The sequence below is a fragment of the Mustelus asterias genome, chromosome 8 (assembly GCF_964213995.1).
Source record: "Mustelus asterias chromosome 8, sMusAst1.hap1.1, whole genome shotgun sequence".
Lineage (NCBI taxonomy): Eukaryota > Metazoa > Chordata > Chondrichthyes > Carcharhiniformes > Triakidae > Mustelus > Mustelus asterias.
The window spans coordinates 31,359,117-31,378,640 of NC_135808.1; the positions used below are offsets into that span (position 1 = coordinate 31,359,117).

At 44.4% G+C, this 19,524-nt stretch overlaps 2 protein-coding genes across 2 annotated transcripts in view; both read right to left on the reverse strand.

Moving 5' to 3' along the window:
- The window catches only part of LOC144497702 (uncharacterized), a 76,149-nt gene that overhangs the window by 19,225 nt on the left and 37,400 nt on the right, over nt 1-19,524 (reverse strand). The window contains exon 7 of the mRNA XM_078219145.1: nt 12,032-12,352. Within this exon, the coding sequence (XP_078075271.1) occupies nt 12,032-12,352 (321 nt within the window). The remainder of the gene's footprint in view (nt 1-12,031; nt 12,353-19,524) is intronic.
- Nucleotides 1,992-12,504, reverse strand: LOC144496974 (zinc-binding protein A33-like). Its single transcript, XM_078217636.1, has 6 exons — nt 12,032-12,504; nt 9,585-9,680; nt 9,271-9,504; nt 6,367-6,389; nt 6,129-6,274; nt 1,992-3,193 (listed from the first exon to the last, which is right to left on the reverse strand). The coding sequence occupies exons 2-6, from the start codon at nt 9,651-9,653 to the stop codon at nt 2,664-2,666; spliced, it is 1,002 nt and encodes a 333-aa protein (XP_078073762.1). The 5' UTR covers nt 9,654-9,680; nt 12,032-12,504; the 3' UTR covers nt 1,992-2,663.

The window sequence follows — 19,524 nt, forward strand, 5'->3', positions numbered from 1 at the left end:
AGGGTGGAAACTTCAATATCAACTGTGCACATTCATGGCTAAAATGGTTCCAGCCTGATTAAACATAGACACAAAGAAAATAGGAACAGGAGTAGACCATTCGTCCCTTTGAGCCTGCTCCACCATTCATTATGATCATGGCTGATCATCCAATTCAGTATCCTGATCCCACTTTCCCCACATATCCTTTGACCCCCCCTTCACCCCAAGAACTATGTCTAACGCCTCCTTGAGAACATTCGATGTTTTGGCCTCGACTGCTTTCTGTAGTAGCGAATTCCACAGGCTCACCTATCTGGGTGTGGAAATTTCTCCTCATCTCAGTCCTAGATAGTTTACTCGGTATCCATAGACTGTGACCCCTGGTCTGGACACCCCTACCATCGGGAACACCCTTTCTGCATCTATCCTGTCCAGTCCTGTTAGGCATTTACAGGTTTCAATGTGATCTCCGCTCATTCTTCTGAACTTCGGTGAAAGTAATCGTAACTGACTCAATCTCTCTTTATCTGTCAGCCCCCCCATCCCAGGAATCAGTCTGGCAAACCTTCTCTGCACTCCCTCTGGAACAAGAACATCCTTCCTCAGATAAGGAGACCAAAACTACACACAGTATTCCAGCTGCAGCCTCACAAAGGCCTGTATAATTGCATTAAGACATCCCTGCTCCTGCATTTGAATCCCCTCGCTATGAAAGCCAACATACCATTTGTCTTTTTTACTGCCTGCTGCACCTGCATGCTTACCGTCCATGACTGGTGTACGAGGACACCCAGGTCTCGTTGTACATTCCCCTCTCCTAACTTATGGCCATTCAGGTAATAAACTGCATTCCTGTTTCTGCTACCATTGTGGATAACCTCACATTTCTCCACATTGCAACTGCCATGTATTTGCCCTCTCGCTCAGCTTGTCCAAATCATACTGATTGCATCCTCCTCACAGCTCACCCTCCAAAATTAAATATAATTGGTTATATTGGAAACATTCTTTGATTTCTCTAATCTTTTAACTTTTATGCAGTGATGTACCATGCCAGCCATCCATTTTCCAAGCCCAGCATCTCTTTCATATAATCGGGGCATTCCCATTTAATCCAGAGTAATGATTGAAATAGAACTGCATTGGCTCCAGCAATGTTGAACATACCTGACCATCCACTGAGCTGATTTCAGAAGAAAATAAAACAAACAAACAGGAAACAACACTCGGAGACAGTGGTTTAACGCGGCAGATTCAGAATGAACCTATCAGCAGCAAATGCAGGGAGGAACCAGCCTGTGATTGGATGCACAGCTTTTCCACATTTTCCAAACATGGTGGTGGTGTTCCCGGGAATCTGCTGCTCTTGTCCTTCTAGCTGGCAGAGGTTTTGGGTTCGGAAGGTGCTGACTAAAGAGCCTTGGTGAGTTCATGAAGTGTACCTTGTAGCTGGTATACACAGCTGCCACTGTGCATTGATGTTGGAGGGAGTGAACGTTTGTGGATGGGGTTAGTAATCCGGGTCCTGCTCCAGTAACAAAGCCATCATAAATTATGTCAAGACATCTCTATGCATTGTGTCAAGCGAAAGATGATCATAGAATATATCGAGCCTGCACCAGTAACAATCCCATCAGGCCCTGTCCGGATAACCCAACATATTTACCCTGCTAGTTCCCCTGACATAAAGCGGCAATTTAGCATGGCCAATCCACCGAACTGGATTGTGGGAGGAAACCCATGCACACTGGGGAGAACGTGCAGACACCACACAGATAAAACTCATGCAGACAAGGGGAGAACGTCCAAACTCCACACAGGACATCAACCAAGGCTGGAATTGAATCCAGGTCCCTCGCGTTGTGAGGCTGCAGTGCTAACCACTGTGCTACCCTGATGTTATCCTTCAATGTGCGGTATCACCTTTTGCTCCTCACTCATCTGCAGTTTTAGATTAACTTTGTGGTTCTTTCTGCGAATGAGAAATTCCAAACAGAAACTCGAGATTTATCAAGAAGAGACTATTTTTTATTATAAAGAGGAAAAATACCACTTTAGAATTAAACAATATCTTAAATTGAGGAACAATGTGGAATTGATTTAAAGACACTAAAATAACCTCTGACTCCACAAATCCATTCCAATATCTAGGAATACTGGCCTATCCCAGAATAAACCTGTAACAGATGTTTTGCATCTGTTCATATCCCAGTGTCCCAGATTGTGTTGTTGGAGATCTCCAGTTCACACTGTGTGATGTATTATACCATTACTACCCCCTGCCTGGGTGTGACCAGTGTGATGTGGCTACGGGATCCTGCTACTCCTGTTTCCTCACAGCGAGTGTGATTCCTGGGATTTGTAACATGGATTCTGTATCCGGGAGACCAGCAAAGCCTTTCCCAGTGGAATAAGCTGGAATGAAGAGTTCCAGGTTGGGTAGCCGGTGTGAGGGTCCGAGAGTTCACACTGGGACCTCTTCATCCTGCACAGTAACACACATTGCGGTGTGGGGTCACAGCCCAAGAGCTCAGAGCAAGAAACACTCACCAATCACTGACCCAACGCACACATCTCCAACATTTATTGCCCACACTTTCCCAGTGTTGTTCCCTGCTGTGCCTCACCGTTACTGTGTGAGATGTGGAATATTCTAAATCACCAGTTTAGGAATCTACTGTTCAATGACGCAGTTTCAGAGGAGCAGCATTTTTACCCTCATTCAATAATCCGGTATAGAAAAAAGGGAAGAGTTTCTCAGAGAATGTGTCAGTGAAAATGTGCAGAACGGACATATCATCAGCATTGTAAAAGCTCACCTGTCCCCCCTCATAGTCCAGGAAAACTCCGATGTTCCTGGGGTTTTCAGTCAGGGGGACAGAATGGCGATCAAAAGCTTCATATTCATTCCCATTTCTCTGCCGCACAGCCCAGTAACCACCTTTAGGGTCCAGTGTTATCTTTCCCTTCCTATTGGCTGACTTTCTGGCCACACCCAGTGCCCAGTCAGTCTTGTCTCCGACCCCCACCTCCCAGTAATGTTTCCCCGATGTGAATACCTCTGACCCCAGGACACATGGAACTGTGCCAAATCTCTCTGGATTATCAGGAACCTGTGCTGCTCGGTTACTGCACCTCACACTGGTCAGCTCCTCAGACAGGATGAGGTTACGATGCGCTGTGTTTGGGTCCAGGGTCAGTGAGGTTGGGACTGAGGGAATTCAAAAAGAGATCATGTTAAACATTTTAGACAGAGGAAGGGGCATGGACACAGATTAAAATCTCAGGTCAGTAACACTGCACTCAGCACACATTCCAGAATCTGCGTATCAGGAAGTACTTCCGTCTGCAATTAGATATAATACCAGACTCTAGTGTGGACAGCGAACAAATATTACAGACTGGGTACAGTGTTCTGATGCCCCTTTAGAGAAGGAAATCTGCCATACTTGCCTGGTGTGTCCTACATGTGATTACAGGTGTAGTGGCATCTTAACTGTTTTCTGAAATAGCCGAACAAGCCACTCAGTTCAAGGTAATGAAGGATGAGTATTAAGCACCGGCCTTGCCAGTGACACCCACATCCCATGAAAGAATAAAAAGAAGTTTTCCTGTCGGGAAGGAGGAGTTGATCAGCAGCACTGAAAATAAGGAACTCGCTGACATACAGAATAATGTTGTACAGTATTTACAATAGACAAAGAGATCCGCAAGTCAGTTATCCCAAGGAAAAATATTATTGAATCAGTGACAGGGACTCATCAAAAAAAACCCAGCTTAAGGAAAATAACAGTAATAAGAAAAGAATGGCACTAAAATGTGACACATCCCCAGAACCAGATTATATTCCAGCCCAAACATTTAGGAATTAGGAAACATTTCTACACATGAGATGTGTCAGAATCTCGGACCTCACTTCTGCGTTTTGGAATTCAGAAGAATGAGAGGTGATCTCATTAAGGGGTTTGACAGGTAAATGCTGAGAGGTTGCTTCCCCTGATGGGAGAGACTGAGACCAGAGAGGCGTTGTCTCAGAATAAAAGGGCACCAATTTAAGACTGAGATGAGGAATTTCTTCTCTCAGGGGGTTGTGAGTCTTTGGAACCCCTTGCCACAGAGAGCTGTGGGAGCAGAGTCCTTGTGTATGTTGGCACAATGGAGAGCACTGCTGCCTCACAGCACCAGGGACCCAGGTTGGATTCAAGCCTTGCGTGGAGTATGCATGTTCTCCCGCGTGGATTTCTTTTGAGTGCTCCAGTGTCCTCCCACAGCTAAGATGTGCAGGTTAGTTGAATTATCCATGCAAAATTTTCCCTGAGTGTCCCAAAATGTTTAGGTTAGGGTAATTAGCTGGGTAAATACGTGGGGTTACAGGGATAGGCTGGGATGCCCTTCGAGAGTCAGTGCAGATTGAATAGGTCGAATGGTCTCCTTCTGCACTGTAGGGGTAGGGATTCTATAGTTAAGGCTGATCCAGATTGATTCTTGATCAGTAAGGGAATAAAGGTGTACAGGGAAAGGGCAGGAAAGTGGACATGAAGAATGTTGGATCAGCCGTGTTCCTATTGAATGGTGGAGCAGGTTCGAGGGCTGAATGGCCTACTCCATGGTCTTATATGGCAATTGATAAAAACTCATTTCTATATCGGAAAATGAGAGTGGTGTAATTTTTAAACATAGGTGTACACAGATATGGGACTGAGGCAGATCCAATTTGTACAGTTAGATCACAAATCAGCCACTGAAAGGCAAAACAGGCCTGAGGGTGCTAAATGGCCTTGCCCTGATCCTATATTATACGATCACTGCTCAGTTCTCTGGCTCAGAGAGGAACACAGTAAGAAGTCTAACAACACCAGGTTAAAGTCCAACAGGTTTATTTGGTAGCAAAAGCCACACAAGCCTTCGGAGCTGCAAGCCCCTTCTTCAGGTGAGTGGGAATTCTGTTCACAAACAGAGCACATAAAGACACAAACTCAATTTACATGAATAATGGTTGGAATGCGAATACTTACAACTAATCAAGTCTTTAAGAAACAAAACAACATGAGTGGAGAGAGCATCAAGACAGGCTAAAAAGATGTTTATTGGCTCCAGACAAGACAGCCAGTGACACTCTGTGGGGGTTACAAATAGTGGGACATGAACCCAATATCCCGGTTGAGGCCATCCTCGTGTGTGCGGAACTTGGCTATCAGTTTCTGCTCAGCGACTCTGCGCCGTCGTGTGTCACGAAGGCCGCCTTGGAGAACGCTTACCCGACGCTGCGACAACGGATGAATGAACACCGCTCGACAATCACCAGGCAAGACTGTTCTCTTCCTGTTGGGGAGCACTTCAGCGGTCACGGGCATTCGGCCTCTGATATTCGGGTAAGCGTTCTCCAAGGCGGCCTTCGCGACACACGACGGCGCAGAGTCGCTGAGCAGAAACCGATAGCCAAGTTCTGCACACACGAGGACGGCCTCAACCGGGATATTGGGTTCATGTCCCACTATTTGTAACCCCCACAGAGTGTCACTGGCTGTCTTGTCTGGAGACAATGCACATCTTTTTAGCCTGTCTTGATGCTCTCTCCACTCATGTTGTTTTGTTTCTTAAAGACTTGATTAGTTGTAAGTATTCGCATTCCAACCATTATTCATGTAAATTGAGTTTGTGTCTTTTTATGCTCTGTTTGTGAACGGAATTCCCACTCACCTGAAGAAGGGGCTTGCAGCTCCGAAAGCTTGTGTGGCTTTTGCTACCAAATAAACCTGTTGGACTTTAACCTGGTGTTGTTAAACTTCTTACTGTGTTTACCCCAGCCCAATGCCGGCATCTCCACATCAGAGAGGAACACCATTATCCAGGGCTCTCAGTCTGATCCCTGTCCAGTGAGTCCTGGGACTGAGAGGAACACCATTATCCAGGGGTCTCAGTTGGATCATTTCCAGTGACTCCATGGAGAGTCTGAGTGATTGGATGTCAAATCTGATTCCCTCATGCCCAAATCGTTTAATCTAAGGTCCCACATCAACAACAGTCCCTCGAGTGAGGTCCCCAATAATCTGTCCTCAATAACAGGCAGCATCTTCAGGAGAGGGCTGGGGGAGGTGATGAGGGCAGGAAACAGAGGGTGAACACAAAGCTGTGGAGTTTCTTACCTGGAGAGATGATCTTTTTCATTTTCTTCCACACTGCGTAGAGTAACGGGCCTCGAAATCCCAAGTATCTCCTTCTTGGAAACTTCAATATCTCTCCATCTTCACCTCTCTCTGCATCTTCCCCATCCTCCCCTTTATCCAGGTAGCTGTGTGAATGGGATTGATTTAATCACTCTCTGCTGGATACAGACTGTGATCACAGTGTAAAACCCTGTGTGAGTTTAGATTAGATACTCACCTTTCTCTCAATCTTTGCAGTTCCTGTGGGACAGAGAATCAGAAACATTTTAATAAATACACACGCTGCTGTTTAGATTGTAATTTTCAACGATGTAGAATCAGTGATTTTAGTTAAATGTGAAGGGATCTGGATGGAGTTTTTACTCATGGCTTCCACTCATGTGGTACCACACCAGTTACCAACCCCCAGCCCAACCTTGCCCCATTGTGTCGACAGGGTTTCCTCAGCTGTAGAAGAGTTTGAAAGCACACTAATAGTTACATTTATTTCTGATCTCTATTTTCCAAGTAACTAAAGAGCTTCTATCCATGTCAACATCTGCTGCTATCAGCTGTGGACACTTCAATGCAGCATTCCTTTGATAGGGAGACAGCAGTTAACGTACCAGCTCCTGAACACTCGCAGCAGCTCAAATGTGAACAGAATAAGGCTCATTGTGATGTCCCCACAGTCAAATAGCCTCTAATTGCACAGTGTTTGAATTGGTGTCACCCATGGGACTGAAACCCAACATGTCACTGCTCTCAGCACTAGCACCCATGGGACTGAACCCCAACATGTCACTGCTCTCAGCACCAGCACCCATGGGACTGAACCCCAACATGTCACTGCTCCCAGCACCAGCACCCATGGGACTGAACAGCAGTGTCACTGCTCTCAGTCCAATTAGTTTATCCTCGTGTTTGTGCTCCACTCCACTCAAATCTCCTGCTGCATCTCTCTCACCCCATCAGCATGAGGTTCTAATTCTTTCCTAATTACGTATTTTTCTGACTGCCAGTTAGTGAACTGTTTCCCTCAATTGCTGCATGTGAGGGAAACTCCACATTCTAACCAGCCCCTGGGCAAACAATTCCTCACTAGAGTTATTAGTGATGGCTTATTTTTATGGCCCTTGGTGGTTCCTTTCCAAGGGTTCAAATCCCACTCCTGGCACCATGTTCCAAGTGCTGGATAAAATGATTTCTGCCCTCAAGTCTTTATAAACCAAGGAGGACATCAGAGGACACGTGATGATGTAAGACCAGTGGCAAGTCCCATTGCAAACAGGCATATCTCCAAATATTAATTTTGTTTTTTCCCGCAAAGAGAAACACTTTCTCCATCAACTATATTGAATCCATCACAATTTAAAAGACACACAGCATCCCATCTGGTGTAGGTACACCCACAGTGCTGTTAGAAAAGGAGTTTCAGGATTCTGACCCAGGGACAGTGCAGGATAAGGTTCCAGGTCAGGATGGTGTGTGGTTCGGAGGGCAGTTTACACATGGTGCTGTTCTCATGCATCTGCTGCCCTTGTCCTAGGCGGTAGATTGCAGGTTAGGAAGGTGATATTGAGCCAATTGTTGCCCTGGAGCTGTGTGGAAGAGTCCAGGAGCTGCTCCACTGGCTGCTGTCTCTCTGTGGAAGATATGCTGTATTTAGGGGTAACATCACTGTCCCCAACTCAGAGCAGCACAGACTGGATTTCACCTACTTTTCAGGACAGGATAAACCTGGGCAATTTTGCACATTGTCAGCTAGACACCAGTGTTGCATTTATGCTGGTTAGAGTTGTGGCTATTCTGAGGGATCTATTGCTGGAAGACTGTCAGGGCCCAGAGCCTTTTCAGTATCTATCACCTTTAGCCATTCTTGATATCACACGGAGCAAATCGAGTTGGCTGAAGACTGGCATCTGTGATGCTGGAGACATTCATAGGAGGACAAGATGGATCCTCCACTTGGCACATCTGGCTGAATATGGCTGCGAATGCTTCAGTCTTATCTTTTACACTGATGTGCTGGGATCCTGCATCATTGAGGATGGGATATTTGTGTTGCATCGTGAGTGTTCAGACGTATTTCAGTATTTCCTGAGATTGTTACCTCACATCCACTGACTCTATATTCTTCTTAAAATGGGGAGACCAGAACATTGTGTGATTGAACCAAGATTCAATCAAGGTTCACAGCACTTTCTCAGCTTGTTAGTCAAGGTGGAAGTGAATGTACAAATGGCCACAACTTTCTCTGTCCTGTGTGTGGGTCTGAGAGTTTCTTTGTATTTATTCGGGGGATGTGGGCGTCGCCGGCTGGGCCAGCATTTATTGCCCATCACTAATTGTCCGTGAACGGAATGGCTCGCTCAGTCATTTCAGAGAGTATTTAATATCAACATTCAGTGAGCCAGATGGGCTCTATGACAGTTGTTTCATGGTTAACATAAGACTTTTCATTCCAGACTTTTATTGAATTTATCTGCCATGGTGGGATTCAAATGCAGGTCACCAGAACACTACTCTGGATTACTCGTCCAATGACAATACCACTATCCCATCAGCTCACCAAGTCCACTGATATGAAAGGAAAATCAGGCAGAACATAAAACTGACTCACAATTGCCTCCAAAGTGGGATTTCCACCCACCTATGTGTGGAACTCAGTGCTGATGACCTTCTATGGTCTGCTTTGTCCCCATTGGATCTGGTTCCTCCCCCAACTTCCCCAGTATGAAAGATTTCTGATTGCTGTCTCAATGTTCCTTACAGGTCTCTATGTCCACCCCTGGTTTCGGGTCACCCATCTCTTCTCTCCCACTCCTTCTCTGGATCCTTTCATTCTGGTTCCAGTTACTCTACAGCCAGCTCTTATAAAATACTGTTTACAATCACAGTAAGAAGTCTTGCAACACCAGGTTAAAACCCAACAGGTTTATTTGGAATGACGAGCTTTCAGAGTAATGGTCCTTGCTGAGGTGAGTAGGAGCAGCGCTCCAAAAGCTCATGATTCCAAATAAACCTGTTGGACTTTAACCTGGTGTTGTGAGACTTCTTACTGTGCCCACCCGAGTCCAGTGCCAGCATCTCCACTTCCTGGTTCATAATCACATCAACAGTTTGGGTTATAAAGGGTCACCTTGAGAAAGGAGACACTGTCTTGCTGCTCGATGTCTACACAAAGGTTCAATATCTTCCCCTCAAGTGAAGCCAGTTCCTCTTCAATTCTTCTCAGATTCTCCTCCATTGGTCGAAGATCTTCCTCCTTTTGTTTCCTCAGCTCTTTGATTAAATGTTTCTCTTTGTCTTCAAGATACCGATGGATTTCAGCAAATTGTGTGGAGATGTCTTGCTCCAGGGATCCAGTGAGTTGCTATGACAGTGAGAGAGATTGTTTAAACAGCGGGTTGTTAAAGGGTTGCAGTGTTGAAAGGGAGCTGAAGTCATACTCACCTCCAGTTCTGAAATCTCCCTCTGCTGCCGCTGTTTGAATTCACTTTGATTTTTCTTTTCCTTCTCCATGGAATCCAAGGATAATTTCAGCTGGTCCTAAAAATGGAATCAGATCTCAGCGTGATCCATTCTAATGTCTATGATTATATCACAAACTGTGAGGAGAGATGTTTAGGGAGAGGTGTTAACATGTGGCACGAGCACTTTATAACCGGCAGAGAGAAAGGTATTGAATCAGACCAGGTACAGTTTCAAACCAACAACAGCTTCATGGTGTATCGAATATATGAATGGATTTGATAGTTTAGTAAGAAGTCTCACAACACCAGGTTAAAGTCTAACAGGTTTATTTGGTAACACAAGCTTTCAGAGCGCTGCTCCTTCATCCTGAGTGAGGAGCCTTTAGGAGAACAGTGACCACGACACCACATAACCCTGCCACAGCAACCTCTGTAAGATGTGCCAGATCATCGACACGGATGCCATCATCTCACGTGAGAACACCATCCACCAGGTACATGATACATACTCTTGCAACTCAGCCAACGTTGTCTACCTGATGCGCTGCAGGAAAGGATGTCCCGAGGCATGGTACACTGATGAGACCATGCAGACGCTACAACAACGGATGAATGAACATCGCTCGTCAATCACCAGGCAGGAGAGTTCTCTTCCTGTCGGGGAACACTTCAGCAGTCACCGACATTCAGCCTCTGATCTTTGGGTAAGTCTTCCATCTCCAAGGTGGCCTTCACAACACACGACAACGCAGAATTGCTGAGCAGAAACTGACAGCCAAGTTCCGCACACATGAGGACAGTCTCAACCGGGATCTTGGGTTCATGTCACACTATCTGTAACCCCCACAAATTGCCTGGGCTTGCAAAATCTCACTAACTGTCCTGGCTGGAGACAATACACATCTCTTTAACCTGTGCTTTACCCTCTCTCCACTCACATTGTCTGTTCCTTTAAGACTTGATTACCTGTAAAGACTCGCATTCCAACCATTATCTTGTAAATTGAGTTTGTGTCTATATATGTCCTGTTTGTGAACACAACTCTTCACTCACCTGATGAAGGAGCAGCGCTCTGAAAGCTTGTGCAACCAAATAAACCTGTTGGACTTTAACCTGGTGTTGTGAGACTTCTTACTGTGCTTATCCCAGTCCAACGCCAGCATCTCCACATCTTTGATAGTTTAGACATTGTTAATTGTAAAGTAATTATTTCAAGTTTATTTATTAGTGTCACAAGCAGGCTTACATTAACACTGCAATGAAATTACTGTGAAAATCCCCCAGTCGTCTCACTCCCAGCACCTACTCAGGCACATTGAGGGAGAATTCATCATGGCCAGTGCACCTAACCAGCACATCTTTTTTGATTGTATGCTGTCTTGGGGATTAATTGGGGATTCAATGGACCTCACACAAATAGGCAACAAACTAATACTGTGACAGGTTGGATTTGCGGACTTCAGGTGTTAAATTTCATTGGGGGATGGACTGGGGTTGAAGCATCATGTTTAGACATTGTTCATTGTATAATAATTGTGTTTGATTGTGTATTCACTGGGGATTCACTGGACCCCCTACACATAGGCACAGACTAAATCTGCGACAATTGGGTGGGAGGTTTAGACTTATGGGGTTGAATTTCACAGGGGCGCGTGGGGTGGGGGTGGAGTGTGTTGTTCACCTGGATGATAAAATTAGTTGGATTGCAACAGATTTGAAGAAAATGCTGCAATGAAGAAAACTTACGTAAAGCTACATTACCCCACAGTAATCGTGAACACAGTCTGTCATGAAGGAACGTTAATAAATCTTAAACTGTACAACGAGAGTAACCTACCCTCCCGTTATGTCCTGTTGCCTCCCTGAATTGAAGACTAATCTCCAGGATTCTGCTGCCATCGACCCAGAAGAAATCTCACCGGGACATGAGAAACTGAGTTTATAATTTTATTGGAAAACAGCGATGTTGGGAAATGACTGACAGTAAAATAAAATGAGCCAATCACTTGTTGAAGGCTCTCTGTTCATTTCCCAATTGGTGGGGAAGACAATGCTGATGAGGATTGACATGTGCATTGACCAATGGCTGGAGTCTGGGGGCGGGGTTTAGAGACAGGAAATCATGTGCTGAATTCTGCAGGGACAGAATCAGTTTCAATGCGTTCCCCAACTCCAGAAATAATATCAACACAACACAGCCCGAATGAAGAAAGCTGAAACCTGGGACTGCATTCATATAATGTCTGTGTAAATAGAAGCGGTAAGACCTTTCACACACTATTAACATTAACACTCACATTTCCCACTGTCAGATGTCAGCATTGAGCTGAAAGCGAGCAATCGGTAAGAGCAACATTTGTCTACTAACTTATTACAGTCCCAATTAACACCACGAACATGGAGACGGGTAACTCACTGTCCCCTTACCTTGTACTTGTCAAAAGCTATTGGTAGAGCGAGGAGTCTGTGGACTGAATGTGGGGGAGAATCTACACATTTGGCACAGATCAGAATCTCATCATCCTCACAGAACAGAATCAGCTTCTCCCCGTGTTTCTCACAGAAAGACTGCTCTCTCTCTGTGTCTCCATCCAGCTTCTCCCCGTGTTCCTCCTCCCGTTTCAGCTCCAGTTCCCTGGCTTCCTCACAGAGAGTGGCCAACACCCTGTTACTGGTGAAACCTCTCCGGGGGAGAAGCTGCTGACATTCCGGGCAGGACACAGCCTGACGCTGCTTTCCCCAATACTTCTAGATACAGGATTTACAAAAGTTATGATCACAGTCCAGCCGCACCGGCTCCACAAAGAGAGACTGACAGATGGAGCAGGTTAAATTCTTACTCAGGATTAAGATGTGTTTACTGACGGCCATCTCCGTTGCTGCTCCTGCTTCTGTTATTCGCTGAACTTTCAGTTTCATTTCACCCCAGTTATCAGTAAATTTCACCTCGTCTCTGTCTCCTTAAAGGGGCAGTGTCACCAAGACAAGTTTTCTGGCAAAACAAAACCTTTCTTTATCCAACTGACTTTTCCAGTCTGCATAGATTAAAGATGAAAACCTGGAGAGAGGCAGCAATTTGAACAGGGATTCATCCATTAACCCCTTCACTGCTAACGGTAAAATGCACATCAGGAATCTGTGTAAATTTTCCCTCAACCCCAAGTGAACCCATCAGATTCCCCAGGAATCCCAGTAAGAAAACGTTTTTAAACTAATCCCACTGCCTCACTGTCAATTCCCAAAATCCAGTATATATCCCAAATCATTCCTCTCTGTCCTGCTTCCTCCCAGAGCCATGTACCAATCCCAACTGGACCCATTGATCCACAATATCCCAAGATCCCTATCGCAATGCAGATTGTCTCATTCTCTCCCATAGTCCTATATCGATTCCAAACTAATCTGACTGCTTTATCTTTCCCCATGGTTATGTGAATCCCCAAAAAAAATCACTGCCCTGCACTACCCCCATAATCCCACTGCTCTACGCTCGCTCCATTACCTTGTATCAATCCCAAACTAGTCCCACTGTCCCACTCTCTCCCCATAGCCCCGTATCAGTCTCAAACTAATCCACTCTCCCACTCTCTTCCCATAGCCCTGTATTTGTCCCAAACTAATCCCACTGTCCCGCTCTCTCCCCATAGCTCTGATTCTCACCTATTCCCCTGTATCTTAGAATCCTACAGTGCAGAAGGAGGCCATTCGGCCAAAAGAGCCTGCACCGGCCACAATCCCACCCAGCCCCTACCCCTATAACCCCACATATTTACCCTCCTAATCCCACTGACACTAAGGGGCAATTTAGCATGGCCAATCAACCAAACCTGCACATCTTTGGAGTGTGGGAGGAAACCGGAGCACCCGAGGAAACCCACATAGACACGGGGAGAACATGCAAACTCCACATAGACAGTGACCCGAAGCCGGAATTGAACCTGGGACACTGTTGCTGTGAGGCAGCAGTGCTCACCACCGTGCCGCCCAAACTGGGTCGATGGCTGCTGTATCAATCACAAAGAAATCCCACTGCCCCACTCTTTTCTCAATTCTGTATCAATTCCAAACTAATCCCACTGTCTCCACATAATCCTGCTGCCCTGTGCTCTCTCCATATCCCTGTATCTATCCCAAACTAATCCCACTGCCTCAAACTCTCTGCTGATTTTCAGAAAATAAATATTAATTCTGCTATTGCACTGTTACCTCTGGGTGTCTCTCTTGCATCTTTTAGTAACCCTATCCTATTTTTATGTATTCATGTGTTTATAATATATTTCACAATTTTTTGTCTGTTGCTTGATAATTGTTTTTTCAGACTCTCTTTACATTTCCAATGTTTTCTTTAACTTCTTTTCTCTCCTTCTTGAGCTCTCTGACTGTAAGTCTGACCCCATTGTTACGATCTCCATCTCAGGAAGACACAAGGAGCCAGCAGTCCTGACCTCCCCAGGAAAACTGAGGATAAAAACTGTGCAGTTGGCACCAACATGATCCACACCAGTCATCCAACCAACCAACTGGCCTGCCAAGGGGCCTGGGGCTGCTGTGGCAACACCCACTTCACTCTCTCTGGTGATGCGAGCCAGGCCCTGCCCATTCTCTGGCTCCACCTACTCCCAGCCCTGCCATCCAATCAATCATGGTGCCCATGTGAGACTCAGGCATCTTTTTCAAGGAGTCACTGGAGGGGGTGAGGATGGAGGTCGTTGCTGCTGGAGATGTGTGAGGAACTCCATCAGTGATGTAGCTGGGTATTTTGAATTGTGGTGCTCCAAGAAAACGTATTAGCCATATCATCTCCTCATCTACTCTTACATTGCTTTCCTCTGAAATGTTTTTATTCATTTACAGAATGTAGCATCACTGGCAAGGTCAGCATTTATTGTCCTTCCTTAATTACCCTTCAGAAGGTTGTCGGGAGCTGCCTTCTTGAACCGCTGTAATCCTTGAGTTGTAGGTCCACCCACAGTACTGTTAGGGAGGAAGTTCCAAGATTTTGACCCAGTGATGGTGAAGGAACGGGTGACATATTTCCAAGTCAGGATGGTGAGTGACTCAGAGCGGAACAATTTTAATCCCCAAAAGTCAGTAATATTCTGCTTTTTAGGCATTTCACTTTGAACCATGTGGTATTTTTCATCATTAGTCTTTAGCAAAGCTGGAATTTCATTACTCCACAGTTTATGTTTTAAATTCAAGCTTACTAAGACACGGGTTTCAGAAAAATTTACTTGTTTCTGACTGGGGGACGGTGCATGGGGGGAACACTGCTTTTCCCGGGCCTGGTTGTAATGGATACAATTTCAAAATGTGAAACTGATGCAAGATTTGGAAGTATTGTGCACTGTGAGGAGAATAGTGATGGACTTCAAGAGGATGTAGAGAAGCTGGTGGAATGGGCAGACACGTGGCAGATGAAGTCTAATGTAGATCAATGGGAAGTGATATATTTTAGTCAGAAGAATGAGGAGATGTGACACAAAATAAAGGTTACAATTCTAAATGCAGGAGCAGAGGGAGCTGGGTGTATTTTGCATCAATCATTGAAAGTGGCAGGACAAGTTCCAGTTACTAAATTACATTGAATCCTGAGTTTTATAAATAGGGCACAGAGTACAAAAGCAAGTCAGTATAAACATTTATAAAACACTGGCTCAGTCTGAACGGGAAGAATGTGAATGTTTTTGAAAGGATGCAGCAAATGTTTACGAGAATGTTTCTGAGAATGAGAGAGTTCAGTTATGAGGACAGATTGGTGAAGCTGGCACTGTTCTCCTTGGAGAAGAGAAAGTTGAGAGGAGATTTGTTAGATGTATTCAAGATCATGGGGGATCTGGATAGAGTAAATAGGGAGAAACTGTTCCCATCGGCAGAATCGACATGAGGAAAAACTTCCATACCCAACATGTGGTTTGGATCTGGAATGCACTGACTGAATAGAAATTGCATCCACAACATTTTCTTCTGATTATTTTTATTCGGCCAATAAGAATACATTGCTTTGTAATTACAACAATTCAAGAGGTGAATAAAAGTTCTCAAACCCCCACCATATCCAGCTCCCCCCCACCACCCTGACCACGCCCTCCCCCCACTCTCTCTCTCTCACACACACACACACACATGCATGCTGAAACTTAGTTGCAATAAATAAGTAATTTGATACATTCAGTTGTGGAGAATCAGAATTGTGGGGAACAGTTAGCTCAGTTGGCTGGATGGCTGCTTCATGATACAGAGTGATGCTCACAGCGTGAGTTCAATTCCTGTACCAGCTGAGTTTATCCATGAAGGCTCTGTATTCTCAAGCTTGTCCCTTGCCTGAGGTGTGATGACCCTCAGGTTAAATCAGCACCAGTCAGCTCTCTCTCCAAGGGGAGAGCAACACATGGTCCTCTGGGACTGTGACGACATTCAATCAGACTTGTGGCACATAATGCACAAACCCAAAATAAATATCATTAAAACTTAGATTTATTTGAACTAAGATTTTTGGGCTCTGCTTGTTTGCAATAACTTCCCAATTGTAAACCTACAAAAGTAATCACATGGCAAGACAGACCCCTGTAAATGGTGAATTCAGAAAGTTTATTAACAATGAATAGGTAACAAGTCAGAAAGATAAAAAGCAAAGTGTCAATTAACAGTAATTCACAGTCAGAGGAGAAAGCTTAACTTTGAAAATTGGACAGACTTCTCATCACTCTGCTCAGATCAGGATGTGAAGTGACAGCTCCGAAAACATGGATAACATGTAACAGCAACTCCCCGCACCAAGCACTTCTCAAGACCCCTTTTTTATATCTTAATGACATTGAAATCCCAGCTTCGACAATTGTTGGAAAATAGCCAATTGGTCCATTGTCAATCATGAAATAAGAGTTTGTCTCATTGGGTTTGTTTTCGCTAATTTTGAGCATTGTCTCATCTTTAAGGCTCTCTTAAGCTTTATCTCTTTTCTTGATTTAGCCTAAGTGTCAAACAATAATTTGTTAACATAACTATCTGTCACTTGTAATAAAGACATCTTGAAAAGGAGCCTATTCATTCCCTCTGACAAGGTTAACAAGTTTAAAAGTAAAGTCAAAATTTATTAGTCACAAGTAAGGTTTACATGAACACTGCAATGAAGTTACTGTGAAATTCCCCGACTTGCCACGGCACGGCACCTGTTCAGGTCAGTGCACCTAACCAGCAAGTCTTTCAGAATGTGGGAGGAAACAGGAGCACCCGGAGGAAACCCACGCAGACACGGGGAGAACGTGCAAACTCCACACAGACAGTGACCCAAGCCAAGAATACGAACCCGGATCCCCGGCGCTGTGAGGTAGCAGTGCTAACCACGTGTCGCCCACGTTGATATCTTTTTAATCTGTTTGGGAAGGCAACATTTTATAATTCTCATCACATTTGAAGAATGTGTATTAAAGTCAAGTGTTAATTATATAATGTGTTTATAATTGTACAAGTTAGAACCTTTTTGTGTTCCAGATTACATTACCAGCCTTACAACTACATTGATTAATGAATTACTTATTATTTAATTGTCTTACAATGAAGTCTAATTTTCATGAATCTGGCTGGTTTCCAATAATGCAGGTTTAATCTTTTTTAATGGTTTTTGTCAATTTTGACAAGGTACCGCATGGTAGGTTGTTGCAAAAGGTTAAATCTCATTGGACCCAGGGTGAGGTATCTAAATGGATACAAAATTGGCTTCTTGCCAGGAGCCAGAAGGTGGTTGCAGAGGGTTATTTTTCACACTGGAGACCTGTGACCAGTGGTGTGCCTCAGGGATCGGTGCTGGATCCACTGTTATTTGTCATTTATATTGATGATTTGGATGAGAATACAGGAGGCATGGTTAGTAAGTTTGCAGCTGATACCAAGGTTGGTGGCATAGTGGACAGTGAAGAAAGTTATCTCCGATGGCAACAGGATCTTGATTAATTGGGCCAGTTGGCTCCATGGCAGATGGAGTTTAATTTAGATAAATGCGAGGTGATGCATTTTGGTAGATTGAAGCAGGGCAGGACTTACTCCGTTAATGGCAGGGCGTTGGTGAGAGTTACAGAACAAAGAGATCTAGGGGTACATGTTCATAGCTCCTTGAAAGTGGAGTCACAGGTTGACAGAGTGGTGAAGAAGGCATTCAGCATGCTTGGTTTCATCGGTCAGAACATTGAATACAGGAGTTGGGACGTCTTGTTGAAGTTGTACAAGACATTGGTAAGGCCACATTTGGAATACTGTGTACAGTTCTGGTCACCCTATTATAAAAAGGACATTATTAAACTAGAGTGTAGAAATGATTTACTCGGATGCTACCAGGACTTGATGGTTTGAGTTATAAGGAGAGGCTGGATAGACTGGGACTTCTTTCTCTGGAGCATAGAAGGCTGAGGGGTGAACTTATAGAGGTCTATAAAATATTGAGAGACACAGATCAGCTTGATAATTAATATATTTTCCCAAAGATAGGGGAGTCTAAAACTAGAGGCTATAGGTTTAAGGTGAGAGGGGAAAGGTACAAAAGTGTCCAGAGGGCCAATGTTTTCACACAGAGGGTGGTGAATGTCTGGAACAAGCTGCCAGAGGTAGTAGTAGAGGCGGGTACAATTTTGTCTTTTAAAAAGCATTTAGACAGTTACATGGGTAAGATGGGTATGGAGGATATGGGCAAATGCGGGCAATTGGGACTAGCTTAGGAGTTTTTTAAAAAAGGGCGGCATGGACAAGTTGCGCCGAAGGTCCTGTTTCCATGTTGTAATCCTTTATGACTCTAATTCATCACAAAATGCTCAGTATCATAGTAATTCAGACTACAAAATGATAGTCACACTGAAAGAATTGAGTTTGAAGCTCCCAACAATCTGTCAATTCTGACCAAAGGTCTTTCAGCTGAAAACATGAACTCTGTTCTCTCTCTTCACAGAGAGGCTGCCCTGATCCCACCACTCACAGTGCTTTTGACTGATCGGACATGGAATGCAGAAAGACCGTCTCAATAAAGAATTAGTGACTGCTTGCTTCTTGACAATGAGTCTTTTAGCCTGGTTTTAGTTAATAGAGCATGGTCCTTTAACCACAGTTAAACACCAGAAATGGCTGTTTCACCACAAACCTGCCACATTTTTAGTGAATTGAATGAGAAAAACATTGATTTTGGGGCTCCCACCTGCCATCTCGAACAACAGTCTCAGGATACGTGGTGGGCCATTTAGGACTGAGATGAGGAGACTGTTCTTCACTCAGAGGATGGTGAACCTGTGGAATTCTCTCACACTGGAGTCTGTGGAAGCCACGTCACTGAATATATTTAAGAAGGAAATAGATAAATTTCTAAACTCTAAAAACATCAAGGAAAATGGGAAGAGCAGGGGAGTACGACATTGAGTTAGAGGATCAGCCATGATAATATGGAATGGCAGAACTGGTTTGAAGGGCTGAATAGCCTGCTCCTGCTCCTAGATTCTTTGTTTCTATGTAACATTGATTGCCATTGACAGATTGATGCAGTTGTCCCTTGCAATTGCATGTTTCAGTTTGCACTCATTGTAATTCAGCTCCCCTCTTAAAAGTGACTATTGTCATTTGTGAAGTGAATTGTTACTGTTATATTCGCTGTTGAGTGGTGTGATGTACACTCAGTGTCTTGCTAATTGGAAGCAGTAATATAGTTCAGAAGTTTACATGCCAATCTATTTTATAACTCCACTTTGATTTCAGCTACAGGGTGGAAACTTCAATATCAACTGTGCACATTCATGGCTAAAATGGTTCCAGCCTGATTAAACATCCAAAGAAAGAAAATAGGAGCAGGAGTCGGCCATTCGGCCCTTTGAGCCTGCTCCACCATTCATTATGATCATGGCTGATCATCCACCTCAGTGTTCTGATCCTGCCTTCCCCACATA

Excerpts from the sequence above, each read along its gene's own strand:
- LOC144496974 (XM_078217636.1), bottom strand. The coding sequence starts at position 9,653 with ATGGAGAAGGAAAAGAAAAATCAAAGTGAATTCAAACAGCGGCAGCAG. Across the intron at positions 6,390-9,270 it reads ACAGTGTCTCCTTTCTCAAG|GAACTGCAAAGATTGAGAGA; the intron begins GTGACCCTTTAT and ends TCTGTCCCACAG. Across the intron at positions 6,275-6,366 it reads CTGCAAAGATTGAGAGAAAG|CTACCTGGATAAAGGGGAGG; the intron begins GTGAGTATCTAA and ends CCATTCACACAG.